Source organism: Stegodyphus dumicola, chromosome 4, assembly GCF_044657685.1.
Source record: "Stegodyphus dumicola isolate Sdum_Otavi_A_Nest chromosome 4, ASM4465768v1".
Lineage (NCBI taxonomy): Eukaryota > Metazoa > Arthropoda > Arachnida > Araneae > Eresidae > Stegodyphus > Stegodyphus dumicola.
The window spans coordinates 139,899,252-139,916,773 of record NC_140771.1 but is presented as its reverse complement, the minus strand read 5'-3'; the positions used below and the strand labels follow the sequence as shown (position 1 = coordinate 139,916,773).

At 31.8% G+C, this 17,522-nt stretch overlaps 1 protein-coding gene across 4 annotated transcripts in view; it reads right to left on the bottom strand.

Moving 5' to 3' along the window:
• Positions 1–17,522, bottom strand: part of LOC118190395 (WD repeat-containing protein 89) — a 139,739-nt gene that overhangs the window by 286 nt on the left and 121,931 nt on the right. For all 4 annotated transcript variants that reach the window (XM_085815552.1, XM_085815553.1, XM_035361090.2 and 1 more), the window contains 3 exons: positions 13,783–13,833; positions 11,893–11,963; positions 11,379–11,484 (listed from right to left, as the gene is read on the bottom strand). In XM_085815552.1, coding sequence (XP_085671678.1) covers positions 11,379–11,484; positions 11,893–11,963; positions 13,783–13,833 — 228 coding nt within the window. The remainder of the gene's footprint in view (positions 1–11,378; positions 11,485–11,892; positions 11,964–13,782; positions 13,834–17,522) is intronic.

Here is a 17,522-nt window from a genome sequence, read left to right as displayed (position 1 = left end):
TGTTTTAATTTTAGATGCAAATCAAGTGCATATTAATATAATGAAATTTTCTTTAAACAAAACAATAAATACGTTTAATAGAGAAACAGTATAATTATTCACACACAAATTAATATAATTACCAAGATATTTAATAAAACTGCTATTATGATTTTACTTAAATGCTGTCACTTTTTTCAAATTTTTTAGGATCCTTGTCAAATTTGATATTTCTTTAAGTAAAAATCAAAAAACGTGAAATTATACTCATTAGTAAGGAAATATTGTTTGATTTAGACTTGAATAATTGTTTGGTCTATTAAGATTTTTATTAATAAACAATTGTCAGCCTAATGCTATATTTTAATCCACTTAATTTAAAGCTACACAAACTATTAAAAAAAAAATGAAGAAGAAGAAGAAGAAGAAACAGAATTTTACTGCTTATGTCTGTTTACTATTGCTGCTATGGCTTCTCTCTGCGTTCTGCTATGGTTTGCAGATTTCTTTTAAAATAACTGGCTAGGTGAACCGAAAATTTTACGCTTATTCAGAATGATAATAATTTTTGAGCTCTATTCAAAAGAGATGATTCGACTAGTGGCAAAAACTGGTTCTCCCTATTTGTCCCATTCACGTGGCGAACAAGATTTTATTGCCTGTTGAAATGTAATGTAGAATGCTCCTACCTCTCTCGAGCAGGGTAAATGGGGATATTTCCCACACTGCATCATGCAATTCGCTTAGTTCTAAGAAAAAACATGGCTAACAGGCACTTGACCGCTCACTGAAGTCTCAGTGAAACTATCGCTTTGATGCAAAAGGCATTCTGGGATGCAATAGCATTAAAAAAAGAATTAGAAGGAACTGCAATGCACTACAAAAGTATTTAAAGAGATATGTACTAGTTGCATGTGGGTATATAAGATATATTCTTGAAATCAAAGCACTGAGACGAATATGGCTGTAATGTGGAGGATATCATTATTCTGAGTAGGCCAATTTTAGTAACATTAATGTTGCATTTATAAAGTAACATATTCAGCGAATTCTTTCAGCGAATCTGCCATTTCTGATGGAACAGCAATCTTTCCTCTAAGCAGCGCATACTAAATAGTGCATGCAAAAATAATTCTAGCAGGGAAATTAAAATAAAAAACATTTTTCGTGTAAGCTTTTGTTTAAAAATCATAAAATAATTAATGAACTAAAAGCAGAAAAATATTATCATATAGTTTAAATGGAACAAGAGATCAAATAACTCTCTTCACAAAATGCATCTGCTATCTAATATCACAACAGTGAAATGCATGGGGAGGCCTATATATACATATATATATATAAGCGGCTTAAGTGTTTGTCGCTGATAATTTATTGGTTGCTTGCGTAACTGTAAATTGTTTTATTCCCCATGCAGTGCAGCGCATGACGAATATTACAAGAAAGCTAAGCCGGAAAAATTAAAAATACAAGAACAAGTGCATTTAACATTTAATAAATAAATTTAACATCTGTTTGTCACCGATTGTTTATTGGTTGCTTGTGTAACTGTAAATTGTTTTATTCCCTGTGCAGTGCAGTGCAGCACGTGACGAATATTATGAGAAAGCTAAGCCAGAAAATTTAAAAATACAAAAGCACGTGCATTTAACATTTAATAAATAAATTTAACATCTATATATAATAGAATTCGGAAATATGCAACTGGCAATGATGAAAAAACAAATAAAATGAAATAAATAAATATCTTTATTATATGCGGCTTAAGTGCTTGTCGCCGATAAATTATTGGTTAAGACACAATAACACGCCGAATAAATACTAATTCAGAAGTCAAACAACAAATATCAGCGTTATATTTACAAAATTTTCACAGGACTAGTTTCGATGGTTTTACCGAACCACCATCTTCAGCTGCAAAACCGCAAATGAACAAGATAGGAAATAATGATTAGATAAGAAAGCCTGGACAAGAATAAGCAAATGGCGCCATCTGTTGGCGAAACCAGAACTAAAACATAATTTCTCTAAAAGCCGAAGGCAAATTTGGATTGGAATTAGGATCGTTAACTAGAACAGAAAGATTTTTATGAATGTGAAATGCCTCTAGAAAATCCAGTTCTCCAATGGAAGATGTTTTTTGAATAATTTTGGCAGCAGAAAAATTGAAAGTGTGATTTTCGGACCAACAATGTTGAGCAACAGAAGACTTCTGTGTTTCCTTTTTTCTAACATATGCCTCATGTTCTTTGACGCGAAATTTTAAGGCTCTCTTAGTTTGGCCAATGTAAATTAAACCGCACTGGCAAGGAATCCTATAAATACCCCAGGAATTCATATCCGGAATGGGGTCCTTGAGTATAGAAGTTGGAATTTTATTGATGGGAGAGTAAACAACCCGAAAGTTAAATTTCTGCAAAATATGTGCAACTTTATAGCTAATTAATGGAAAGAAGGGAATGACAACAGAATTTTTATAATCTCCTAAAATAAGAGTGTGGCTTTTAGTGTGTTGAGATGAGAATTTTTTAACTGCTTGATTAATAATGTTGGGTGAAAAGCCCCTGTCAATAGCTATTGCTTTTAAATAATTTAGTTCTTCATCAAGGGCTAGTTTGGAGGAGCAAACTTGAAGAGCACGGAAAACATAGGAATAAAATGAAGCTAACTTTTGTTTAGTCGGATGACATGATTTAAAGTGTGGTGGAAGGCAAACCGATGAACGTTTACGGTAAACTGTAGTACTGAAGTTGGATGTGTTACGTGGGACCAGAATGTCGAGAAACGGAAGAGAATTGCAAGTCTCAAGTTCAAAAGTGAACTGAATAGCAAGATCAATAGAATTCATTGTTGAAAGAACTTTATTTAAATCATCTTTATTACTTTCAAACAGGGTAAAAGTATCATCTACGTAGTGGAACCATGCCGGGAAGTTTAAAGTTTCAAACAATTTTGATTCATAATAATGCATGTAGATATCAGCCAGGATGGGACTAAGGGGGCTTCCCATGGCTAATCCCTCAGTTTGCTTGTAATATTTATTTTGGAAAACAAAATGTGTTTGTTTCAAACAGAGTTGAGTGAGAGAAATTCGCTCATCAATTTCGATGCAAGAGAAATGAAATTCGCGAAGTCTGGTTTCTAGACATCTTAATGCACCCTCCACTGGGACATTGGTGAATAATGATTTTACATCAAAAGAAACCATGAATAAATTACTAGGAGATATGTTTTTAACCTTTTTTACAAACTCTATTGAATTTTTTGTGGTGTAAATGTTATTGTCTAATAGAGTGTAAAATCTAGAAACTAAATATTTAGCTAATGGATACGAGGCATTACCTAAATTTGATACAATAGGGCAGAAAGTAATACCACTTTTAGGAGAGGAATACATTTTAGGAGATTATAAAAATTCTGTTGTCATTCCCTTCTTTCCATCAATTAGCTATAAAGTTGCACATATTTTGCAGAAATTTAACTTTCAGGTTGTTTATTCTCCCATCAATAAAATTCCGACTTCTATACTCAAGGACCCCATTCCGGATATGAATTCCTGGGGTATTTATAGGATTCCTTGCCAGTGTGGTTTAATTTACATTGGCCAAACTAAGAGAGCCTTAAAATTCCGCATCAAAGAACATGAGGCATATGTTAGAAAAAAGGAAACACAGAAGTCTTCTGTTGCTCAACATTGTTGGTCCGAAAATCACACTTTCAATTTTTCTGCTGCCAAAATTATTCAAAAAACATCTTCCATTGGAGAACTGGATTTTCTAGAGGCATTTCACATTCATAAAAATCTTTCTGTTCTAGTTAACGATCCTAATTCCAATCCAAATTTGCCTTCGGCTTTTAGAGAAATTATGTTTTAGTTCTGGTTTCGCCAACAGATGGCGCCACTTGCTTATTCTTGTCCAGGCTTTCTTATCTAATCATTATTTCCTATCTTGTTCATTTGCGGTTTTGCAGCTGAAGATGGTGGTTCGGTAAAACCATCGAAACTAGTCCTGTGAAAATTTTGTAAATATAACGCTGATTTTTGTTGTTTGACTTCTGAATTAGTATTTATTCAGCGTGTTATTGTGTCTTAATTATAGAAGCCCCAAACAGGCTTATATTTTGCTTTCTTTTTTGCACGTGGTGTGGCCACCATTTTGTGATTGTACGAGTTTCGATGAGTACTTTTTTGCAATTTTCAAGTTATGTTTATGTTTTGTACATTTGGATATTGTGCTTTGCTTGTCTGATTTCATGCATTTTGCTTACAAACGCTTTGTTTTCTATTCATTTCAGTGAGGGATTTTTCTGCTGTTTTGTGTGTACTTTATTATTGCTCAGTTAATTTAGTTTGATTTTCTATGTTATATCCAAAAAAAATTATGTTTCTATTTTAAATACTTTATTCCATTATAACTTAAACTTAACTGACTCACTGTGGTGCCAGATAAATTAACAAAAAAAAAATCAAAATCAGATAATTCACATTCAAAATCTATTTCATAATATTCATATATCATTTCGACATTCTTATAAACATTCGTATAGTGGTATAGTACAATTTAACTTTTTAGGTTTGCGTTGTGAGTAACCTATGTAAAGGGAAAATCAATAACTCCAAATTCAAGTAAACTCCATGTTTCTTAAAAGCCCCCCCCCGGCTCAAACAAATGGAGGGACATGACAGACCACAGAAACTACACTAAATTAAACAAATGAAACATAAAATACATATCAAACACATTTATTAATTTCTAGAATATTCAAACATATGATAACTAGGTAAACTGATCAGTCCCCTACAAATTAACCTTAAGATGTAAATTAACATATATATCATTTTAAATCTTATACTCATGTTAGGTGTACTAAATTTTTTTTAACATTACATAACTCACAATTTAGGCGGTTGTACCGTATATTAATATAGTATCATTACTCGGTTACAATTTAAATACAAAAGACAGAAAAAAAATTCACTCACAGGGTGAAGTTCATACATTCAACTCCTATGCCATCATCGACTGATTAATATGGAGTGCTGATAGTTCAACAGATCGTCCTACTCATTGCGTTGACCATTCGAAGAGATCGAGAATGCCATCATCGACGGATTAATACGGAGTTTTAGAGAGTTCAACAGATCGTCCAGCGTCCAAAGTTTACTCGAGCACCACATTATTCCTGCTGTCCTTTATTCACAAAATCATCGTTAATGGAGGCAGACAGTTCTTGCGAATTTTAAAGATGACTTGGTTGCAACACCACTGAAGCTGTCCTTACAATAAATGAATTCCAGAGCATGGAATGATGAAAAAAAATTGACGCAGCTGGCACGGGCACAATAAACAGCAACGCACACCTTAGAAGGGTCCTACCCGAGTCTCTTTCATTATGGAAACCCCGAAACTCACCATAAGCGTAGAGCACCTTTGGAACAAACTCTAAGTAGGAAGTCAAAGCCGGTAAAAAAACAGGAATACCGCATCAGGATGTCAGGATCACCAAGAGAATCTGCCGAACAATTCTTGGGATAAGAGAAATCGAAATTCTTCTTCTGAGCTCTATGCCTTAAACCAACGCAAATTCTCGCCAGCTAAAAGTCGAGAGAAAAATCATACCCTCTGCCGGCTGTTCACGCGGCTCGCGAGAAGCAAGACCCGAAGGGTCAAGCCCCCGCTATTTCTCCTCTTACTCTTCTTGAAAATCAGAATCAGAAAACAGAATCAGAATGAACTCTAGCCTGGTGCAAGCACCCAGGAAATCTCGGTTTCTCCGCCTCTGTGAGTTCATAGGCTTTCAAAAAAATCATAAAATTAAATCTTACCAATCCCGGAATTTTAAGTTATCTAAATTGAGAAAATGATACACCCATGACGAATCAAACACCAGAAAATCTGACAATGAAATCCGAAAAACATCTGCACTCATAACGTGAGAAAAAAAATAGACCCCCCAACTAACAAGTGAAAATAAGCTTTTACGAAAATCCAATTACCAGCCACCCCCACTGTCTTGAAGTAATAAAACTGCAAACTTACAAAGCGACAGGAAAGCAACTTCCGTTTCACACGCATGAGCTAAAAGGGCGACATTGTTAGTGAAACGGCCATAAACCAGATGTGTGTCCTCGCAACCGTCTCTCGCCTTTGTTACAATTCCCACTCAAGAATAATGAGTTAAATAAAACCTTAAGAGCTTAAGAATACTTTTTTTTTCCCAGATCAAAATACACCTGAATACAAATAAAAATATTAGAATAATAATGACTTAAAACACATATTAATAATTGAAATTCTCGACATAACATCTACATTGTTTATCATGCCTTCATCCGTTAATCGTTTCACTAAATTACGCCTGAAACGGCAAAAATTCCTGAATCATCTTGACTTTTTACTTAAATGTAAATGTAAAAAATTGATCCCCAATTTTATTCAAATCAAATCTAATCAAAAACCTTCAAGTCACGTTTCAAGAATTCTGTTAAATTGCAAGCTTGCCTTACTTCGGTCCGTGATAAGGGATACATGTCAACAATTGTCCAAAATTGAACATGAACTCTATAAGCTTCATCTGGAACTCGCTAAATCATATCCAAAATTCACTGCCCTTGAACAAAAGTCTTGGTCTAGAACGGAGAATGCAGTTAACAGTCATAAAAACACCCTTGCAGTTAAATTCGAAAAACTTCTTTTACAGTCTTCCAGCTCAAGTAGTTCAAAAAATCTTCCCATTGTAAACATCAAGCCAATAGTTAATATTTCTAATGTTAGTCTTTCAGAAGAACAAGAGAGAATTCTAAAATATAATTTTAACTTCTCACAAACCTGTAAACCCTCGATTCCAAAGATTTTGGCTCCTATCGAAAAAGTTTTCAAGTTCAGTAAAGTTTCAGATTCACAGAAAGAAATGATTAGGCATCTTATCGCTCATAATGTGAAACTCATGTGTTATGTTTTACTTCTGGTTTTGCCAACAGATGGTGCCACTTGCTTATTCTTGTCCAGGCTTTCTTATCTTATCTAATCATTTCCTATCTTGTTCATTTGCGGTTTTGCAGCTGAAGATGGTGGTTCGGTAAAACCATCGAAACTAGTCCTGTGAAAATTTTGTAAATATAACGCTGATTTTTGTTGTTTGACTTCTGAATTAGTTTATTGGTTGTTTGCGTAACTGTACTAGCCAATGGGGTGAAGTTGCCACGGCACAGGGTTGCTGTTTCAATTGAGACGTAGACAATTTCCTGTAAAACTTGCCTTTGCTATGACCATCCATAAGTCTCAGGGCCAAACGCTTAAGTGTGTTGGCATTTTTTACCTGAGCCTGCATTTGGACACAGTCAACTTTATGTTGCCTGTTCAAGAATTCGTGAAAGAATTGACATAAAATTAAAAATAATGGATGGACCTCTGCAAGGCGAGCTTAAAAATTGATAGAAAGATCTACACAAGAAATGTTGTGTACAAAGAGATCTTTGACATATGAATTAAAATTTTATTAAATCACCTTTATTTATTGAGCTAGGGGTGGCTCTTAAGAAATGTACCGCCAGTGGTTTCCTTCATTGCTCTCTAAGCAATTAAGCAAGTAAAATCGGGAAACCCCAAGGGGCAGTAAGCAAATGGGCGTCCTCTTTGCCTGCCCTGGGTAATTTAGTTTGATTAGCAGACACCTTTGCACAAATCATTTTGATTGTTATTTATAATATCTAGAACAGCGGTCATTTGGGCTTTCTAGTAAATTTATAAAAATAATAGCTTATACTTTGGACAACGAAATTCAATTATTAGATTTCTTTTATTAGGCTCCCTTGCTTTATTATTACTGATATAAAACTGTACATGAATTTTGTAAAGAGAATAATTATTTAATCTCAGATGATTAATTCTTTCTTCACTTTTAGTTAATTAATTATCTTATGGGTTTTAAAAGAAAACTTATTTTATAAGAACTTTTCTCTCTTTCTCTCTCTTCCCCTACCCTTTGCATCTTTTTAGTTTCAATGACATGTTGTCAATCAAATTATTCACTTCAAAAACCATATATCAACAATGAATAATTACTCTTTTTGTTCCCAACAATTCTGTTGCACTCCATACGATTAAAAAAAAAAATCTAGCAATTAAAAATGGGAGGGAAATAACTTTAAAATTTTATTTAGAAGATTTTTCTCTGTTCTATTATGATTGTGCAAACAGCAAAATTCAGAGATTTTTAGTTTGTTCCTTAAACTAATATATGTGTGAAAAATCGTTTCAATTTGAAGGTTTTAAAAATGTAAGATGAACTTTGAAAAATGACTTCATTTTCATCCACTGTGAGTTTGTATGCAAAATTTGAGTTCTAAATAGACATCAAAGCTTTGACCACAATGACAAACACCATAAAAGAGTTAAGTAAAATCATATAAAACACTGCTAGTTTTAAAATGAAATAGAAAATCGTCTAAATACATTTTAATGGTTTTGGTTTTGAAAGGGAGTGAAGAATTTGTTTTAACCCCTTACTCATCGTGCCCGTGTCTCGTACAGGCAACCAATGTGAATAAATTTTGTCACGCCCGTATCTCACACGGGCTCTGCTTTTGCAATAAAAAGGTCAAGGAATACCAATTTTTATTGTACCCATATCAATTCCATTTACACAGATGGTAGCACAATACTTGTAAGTTGATTAGATAACAATAGTATGTAGATTCAGAATATTTTTTCTGTTAGAACATATTTTGAAAGGATGCAGTTTCAGTGCTCATCGCTTTTTCATGTTTAATGTTTGTAAAATGAGTAGTTCAAGTGAACAAGAGGATTTAAGTCTTGAAGAATCAGGAAGTGATTCAGAAGGCAACTTTTTTTCAGATGCTTTTGATTCTGAGGTATCGGATCCTGAAGATAGTGACGATCCCGCACAACTTTTACCAGGGCGCCAATGGAACCAAATTATGTCGGATGTCCCAGATATTTCTCCTCCACGTTTCCAGTTCAAATTGTTGCCTGAAGTGAATATTTCATTTCAAGTCAGTGCAGGCATTTTACATTATGAACATTTTATAAATGATGAAATAGTTGATGTAATTGTAAAAAAGACTAATCGTTATGCTGAGCAATCAGGTAATGTTGTTGGGAAAAGGAAACTGAAAGGTAAAAGAGAATGCAAACCCATATCGGCACATGAAATCCATTTGTTCCTTGCACTTTCAGTTTTACAAGGTATTGTAAAAAAACCTGAAGAAAGCATGTATTGGACTAATTGCATTTTGTGTACAATGAGTCTTATGATCCAGAAAATCATCCTAACCCGAAACTCTACAAAATTTGGCCTATCTGTGAGCATCTGAATAAAGTATATCAAAAAACAATTACTCCAGAAAGAGATATTACCACAGATGAAACGCTGATGTTGTACAAAGGATGTTTATCCTGGTGCCAATACATACCCTTGTAAAAAGCAAAATTTTGTATCAAAACATACATGCTAAGCGAATCTAGTTCTGGTTATATATGGTCATTTATCATATATACCGGGAAAGATACTTTCTTTCATCCTAAATTCCAATCTCTCTCGGTACCTTCACAAGTTGTTATGACTCTGATGATGCCATTATCGAAACAAGGTTACTGCATCACCTTAGATAATTATTATACTTCACCAGAATTATGTGATATCCTTTTGACTTATCAAGCAGATGTGGTTGACAAAACAAAAAAGATTTACCTTAGAAGATTAGATATAAAAATATAGTGTTTTATATGAATTTATTTTAAATTTCATAAGCATTAAAAAACATTAATAAAAAAATTGATGATTTTTGAATAAATATTGTCAAAATTTTGCGGCGAGTAAGGGGTTAATGCCATTCAAAATTTCAAATCTTCATAATAATACATTTTGGATGTTAGAATTTTAAACAAATAAAAGAATAAAATATTACATACCAAAATCAGTCTTTAAAATTAAATGCTAAGAAATATATGAGTAAAATATAAAAAATAGGACAGCTTTGCTCTATGCGAACCAGCAACCTTTAATTAACTTTCTGCAATTCAGGATTTTCCCCCTAGACCAGTACTTTCCAGAACATTCGAGCCTATTATGTAACTGCAATTTTCAAAAATTATATGATGCAAACAATAATTATTGTACGAGATTTTCAGTTTATTTTTTCAATTTTTTTTTCAAATTTAAGATTACTTAAATTCGAAAAAAATCTAATCTCTAAATATCAAAATCGTGACACCACATCCAAGAAGTGTGTATGTACAAAGTTTGAATCCAATACCTTATCAAAAAGCAGTTTAAATATTGATGACTTAACCATACTGACAAGCACCAGGAGAGAGCTAAATAAAAGCATATAATAATAATAAAGCATGACTTTTTTGGGAAACATTACGAAAGTTCCGGTACCAGTGTGAAAGTAATAACAGTAAACAATGTTAAAAAATTGCAAACAGTATTAGAAATCAGCCAATTCGATTCACGATTGTGATGTGATTGTTCACAGTGGCTTATGTGTGTAAAGGGAAAGAATACCGTGGTCTTCTGAATGGGTCCTAAAGACAAAACTCCTTCATGTCTCCTTTTTCTCCTCTTGCTAATGGGCAGCTATGCGAAGGTTTGGTGTATTTGGTGTATTTAATCCCAGCAAAGCACACAAGGGCTATCTGCCTAAGAGGACGGATGCCTTCGTGGAGGACTTTCTAAGGGAAACTGGCTCATATACACGTTACACATGGGGAAAACCACGAAAACGCCCATGCAGCCAGCCCGTTCACGGGAGCTATGCGAAGGAACGTTGCATGTGAATATAAGTAGTTAACACAGCTAAACGGGGCTATATAAGTAGTTAACACAGCTAAAAACAGTCCAAAAAGAAAGGGCAGGTTAACTAATATTTTCTTTAACAAGCAAGGAATACTGCAGATTACAGAACTACTCAGATAACATTAATCACCAAGCAGCAAACCTCAACAATACAATAGTCACAGACAAAATCTAAATAAAATGGCTCAGGGTCATTTGTTGCCTCTTATTTACAACATTGCTCAAACAACTGCTATTATGGCTTCAAAAATGCATCTTCTGGAGGACAGTAGTCTGGCCTATTTTGCCAGAAATACATTGCTCGGGTAGTACAAAAATATAATAAGAATACATTCTTCAAATTGCATTTTGGACTTCAAGAAGAAATGACTTATGGCTTACATTCTGAAATTTATCAAAAACATATGCTATTTTTCAACATAATTTTATCATGATGTATTTTCCTTTTACTAATACTTATTTTATGTCAGTGCTTGCTATTTTAATACACTGAAAATAAATAATATAAAATTAATAAATAAATAGAGATTACAAATTTATTACAAATGTTATAAAAGCCATAAAATATAACTAACCTTTTCACTATAGAATATTGATCGAACAACATCACTATGACCATTTTGTAATTCACAAGAAAGCTGTAGTTTCTTTGTTTCAGCACTATACAAATAAACAACTCCCCTGCAAAAGAATTCATAATTAAATAGTAAAAATGATAGAAGCTTTTTTGAAATATCTATTTATGAAGTCAGAATCTAATCTGAAATTTTCAGATAAGGTACAAATGCATCTGCTTTTAAAATATATTACATTTTATAAGCTTAGTCAGCTTAATATACTTAAAGTACACTATATATAATTGTTCAGAACATACACTATATATAATTATAAAGAATCAAAATCAAATTTCAGTTTCATTTTCTATTTGTCATACTAAAGGAAAATATATAATACTCAATCAAGAATATATAGTAAAATCAAATATTAAAATGTAAAACTTTTTATCATAAGATTATAATAATATAATCAATTAATTTCATATTATTTATATATAAATAACTGATTTAATGTTATAAAAACAGCACTTACTGATTAGAACCAGAAGCAACATACAAGGAGTTTTCTACCATAAAACTGTCAATTAGATAATCAGCTTTGTACTAAATGAAATGAAATAAAAATGAGTTAAATCCAGTTTTATCCTTAGAAAATACAAATAAAACAATTTTTAAAAAAATCTCAGAAGCGTTAAAAAGAATCACATATAAATATTAGATGAACTTCAACAAAATAACTGAATTACAGTTAACTGTATACATATAAAATTTATAACAATATTTTAGAGATGAAAGAGAACATGATATAAATCTTTCACAAAAAAAAAAAAAAAAAAAAAAAAAATTATACAGAAAAGTCTTGAATTCAAATAAAAAATTTTAATCAAATTATTTAAATTTCAGTTCTTTTGATTATTCCCTTTATTTTTTAAGTTTATAAATCAGTTACTTTCTAATTCTTATTAATAAAAAGGATTTAATGAATTAAAATTAAGTTTAGCATCTGAATTAACATACAGCTTAAATAAATTGTATTACTAAATACCTTTCTTCTAACTTCTTATTCCAAGAATTATCTCCGGATGAATATTTATACTAAAATTCAAAATAAAATTAATGCAATGGGATTCAAATATGAATGTGGGCTGTTGCGGCGGTTACAAACAATTACCCATGCATAGTGCTGTGTGTTCTTGGGTGAATTGGATCCTTGGGTCCTCTCACACAGATTAGAACTTGCTCAGTCAAGTCTGGCAATTGCGAAAACGATGAGTGACCAACAGCTGTCTTGGAACACGGATCAAGGCAATATGATCAAATTTCTCATTCGAAAAAAGTCCAATCACCTGAAATTTGGTAGAAACTCCAAACACAATACGAGTCTCTCTCTATGACTCTATTAGTCTTTGAGTGATGTAAGTACTTCAGTGAAAGACAAAAGTATGTGGAACATCTATCACCCTGACAAACATTAATCATGTAATTGCAGTTGTTCACAAAAACAGGCACATCACTATCAAAGAATTTGCATTGATGCTTTCAGTCAGTGTGTCGGTAGTTAAGAAATCATTGCGAAAAAACACTTGCACTATAGCAAGGCATATGCCTGGTAGGTTCTATGCATATTGACAGACGCGGACAAAGTGATGACATACAGACTGCTAGTTCTCTCCTCCAGCAATTTGAAGATGAAGAGAATACATTTTGGAACTCCATACTGACTGCAATGAAATGTGGATCATTATGCCAATGCTGAAACCCAGCCTTAAATCCCACTTTTAAGACATGCAGTTTGTAGAAAACAATGCCATCACTATCAGTGTTTGAAAGTGGATTCACAGCCAGCTAGAAAATTTCTATGAAAAGGGCCATGAAAATGCTTCCAGAACATTTGTAAAAATGTATTGACCCTGAATAGCAGAAGAACAAACCATGGTTTAGCTTAAAATTTTTTAAACAAAATCTAAATTATTATCAAATTTACCATCAAAATTCATAATGGCCACTAAAAGAATGCCAGGTGTACAATTACTTTCTGGTCTCTAGTTGGAGGAACTGATGTCTGCTCCACTTCCTTCTTACAAATACACTCACAACCCTATAAGCCATATTACTAAGCATGACTTGTGTCTTATACTTTTCTTAATTATAATAATAAGCTATCTAGAATAGAATTTCTGTTATTTTCACACTTTCTTCTCATAATATACTACATGTATACATTTTATTTATTTTGCATTGCCTATGTTTATATAAACATATGAACTAATTTAAATGAGAATACATTTAAACCTATTTAAATTATGAGCTTAGGATAATTTATGAATAATCTCTACAGATTTTACTGAAGTTTCTAAGCTGAGTAAGCATCTTCAAAACTATCAATGATTTTATACTAAGTTATTTAAATATATACACATACCTGAGATAATTGTGAAAGTTCGTCCCTGGTAGCAGAGAGATATGGAGATGGCTAAAAACAAAAGCATAAAATAAAGATATTAAGATATGAAATGCTTCAAATATGTCATTATATGAGGAATATTTTTAAGCAAGGTATCTAAAACTTGAAATTTCACGTATGTGTAAGAACACACAGAGTGCACACAGCCTTCTGATATTCTTTGCACACAATCCAGTGCCATTTGCATTCATGGCATCAGTCAGTAAATTTCCTAAGGTGAGGTTAAAATATTTAAGAAAATCAAGCAAGTCATTGAATATGAAATACAACAGGTCAGCTGGTCCTGAACAGTAAGAAATATGACAGCTACGGATATCCATTGCCAAATAAGTGAAGTATACAGTGACAGTACAATGAGTTAAAGTGTGAAAATGAGTAAGATTGCTCAAAGAAACTTACAGTGTCATTGCTAATGAATAAACCATAAACCATTTTATAGAAATATGAAATTTAGAGGTAAACAACATTTCTTCATACTTTTACGAAATTATTAATGTATTTTCATTTTCTTCAATAAGAGTTAGTCAATGTGTATATATACATATATATATATATATATATATATAATGTTGTATGACCTTAAATTCATTTAGTGCGAAAACAAGTTACTACTACTTGCGCAATTGCTGCAAAGTTAGTTAATAATAATTTATTTCCTAAACAATATTGATTAATGGATTATATTATCTCCTACTCCTAAGTTTAATTAAAGTAGAATTATTTTAAAAGAGTGAATCCATACTGGTAAGTTATATTTTGAAAGATGTTTTGAAGTAACTTGAAAGTAAAATGTTAATAATGTTTTAATGGGGACTGGAATTAAATAATCATGAAGAACAAAATTTCAATTGTAAAAGGAAAAATTAAATTAAAAACATGTAATCATTGTTATTGATCGGAAATTAGTTGACTTTTCAAGGAGAACAAACCAACGCCCGTTCAATGAACAATAATTAATAAAATACGTAAATACGAAGGTGTTTCGTCTTTATTCGAGTTATAAGGTAAAGCCAAACACGCAATTCTAGTCAAGCCAAATATTTCCGTGAATAGAAGGGATTACGAACCAATGCTGATACTCAGAGAACTTTTTCTTATGAAGCATTTTAGCCAATTCAATTTGGAGTAAAAAGCAATTTCTGTAGAGAAATCCGAAAAAACTCGAGTAACCGTCTCCGACACCCTCATGTTTATGCATTTGAGTTCTATATTATTTGTAAAAATTAAACATTGGAAATTGTCATAATGAAATAGAATTCAAAGTAAAGTTGAAATAAACATAGAAGATTACAAAATAAGATAAATAATGCAAACTTTGTAAAAACAAATCAAAAATAATATAAAAAATATAATAAGAACAGTGAATGTACATGAAGATATAAAGGCCAGAAAAGGTATTAAGTAACTTACATTCTTTCTAGTGGGGAGTTGAGAAAGTGTTCTCTTCGTGTCTGACTCATAAGTGTAAGGTGTCCGAAAATTCTTAGCGGCAGTGGGGGCTTTGAATAATATCAGTCAGTAAGACTTGGGTGAAGTAATTTATGGTAGTGGGTGGGAGTCGGAATTTTTGAGGGATGTATTATGTGGAGTTCCTATTTGAGTGAAACTGTCTGTTAAGATTTTTTTTTAAATTACTAGTGAATGGAAATTAATTAATTTCTGGCTAATTGTCGTGTCGCAATGATTAAGAATTTAAGAAAGGAAAAAAGGAATTTTCACTGTCCAAGAGCTATTAGACAGACTAAAGTCATGAAATAGGCCCATTTTTTAGTAACAGCATAGTAACAGTATAAGTCAGAAGACAATTAGCTTTTTACAATATATACAACTGAGTAATTACACTATATACAAATCCTTCAACTGATAGTCATCCAACTTATACCACCTTCTCAGGTTTAGGAACAAATTATCATATCCCTATCAGTTAAATGATTTAGAGTGAGTATTTAACGCCTGCTCTTTTAAGGCAATGGTTAATGAGAATTTTAATAAGGAGCAAAATTTCCTGTTGTAAATCTATTGTATCTGTGCATATAATTTTAATTCGTTGTATTTGATTAATTATTGTATTGTTAATTACTTTTTTGGATATGTTGGAGTTCCAATTTATTAATTTGTTAGTATTGAAATTGAAGTTTCTTGTTTTGTCAAAAAGTAAAATTTTTTTGTAGTCAATGATTTGAAGATCTAGAAAGTCTATGCTATTTTGTGAATTATTAGTTTTATTAAGTGTAAGACAATTTGGATAAATCTTGGAGTGTTAAATTTTACCAAAATTATTAATTGTAATAAGGTCATCAATATATCTGTAGGTGTGTTTGTAGTAATTTAACTCTTGTGGTTGTAGATTTTTTGGGAAGTTAAATTCTTTGATAAATAAAAAGATATTACAGATCGAGGAGCTGGAATGTAAGCCCATTGGCAATCCTCTGACTTGTTTAAAAAGTTGATTTTGAAACTTGATGTAGTTATGAAAAAGTGTGCATTTTAGGTAGGTTTTCCATTTGTCAAGAGTCATAATTTTGAGCATATCAGGGAAGAGTTTAGGCAGATCAAGTAGACTGGTATAGATTTCTTCTAGAGGAAGTGAGGTATATAAGTTTTCAAAGTCATAGCAGTTAATGTTTTGGATGTTAATTGTTTGAATGGTATTAAACAATTAACATCCAAAACATTAACTGCTATGACTTTGAAAGTGTTATTATGGATGATCCAGCAATAGTTATGATTAGTGTTACAATCATTGAAAATAAATTTACAGATTTTATTAAGTTGAATTGAAAAATAATAGTCTACATTTTTCTTGTAATTATTAGTTCCATTAGCTATAAATCTGAATTTTAATGGTATTTTATGGAATTTGGGAATTGCATAAAGATTAGTAAATCTGTTCTAGCTTGTATTGAAAGTAATATTGAGTTTCTTATGAAAAGTTTTAATCCTGTTTATTATAGATGTTTCTGTAAGGTTGGCTAATTCATAAGTAGTTGCGTTGAGAAGTTCTTTATGAATAATTGTGTAGAATTGTTTTCATATAATGCTAAAGTTATTAGTTGCTTTATCTATTTTTGTAACAGTAAAAAGCTGTTTTAATTTTTTAATATCTGATGTAAGTTGCGACCAATTCAGTGCTTTTAAACTTGAGGTGACTGATTTCAGTGGATATGCGTTGAAGAATTTTAGCTTTCCATTTTAAGAAGGTATCTATGGGTAAATTCAGTTGATAGCTTGCTTTAACTATAAATTCGTTGAAGTTGTTTTCGAAAGTCTTATAACAGTAATTTTTAGTTATGTTTCTGACTGGTCTAAATTTTGTACCATAAAACTCATTAGTGTTTTTAGTTGATGGTTTTGTATGATATTCAGGTTGCCAGTAATTATGTGCTGGTGATGAGAATCTACGTAATTGCTGTAAACTGGCGTCTTATAATGTCATTCTACTGTTTCATCTATTTCATGGTGGTTAGTGAGCAAGTTGCTTAAGGTCCTTTATTTTTATATTATTTTTGATTTGTTTTTACAAAGTTTGCATTATTTTTCTTATTTTGTAATCTTCTATGTTTATTTCAACTTTACTTTGAATTCTATTTCATAATGACAATTTCCAATGTTTAATTTTTACAAATAATATGGAACTCAAATGCATAAACATGAGGGTGCCGGGGACGGTTACTCGAGTTTTTTCGGATTTCTCTACA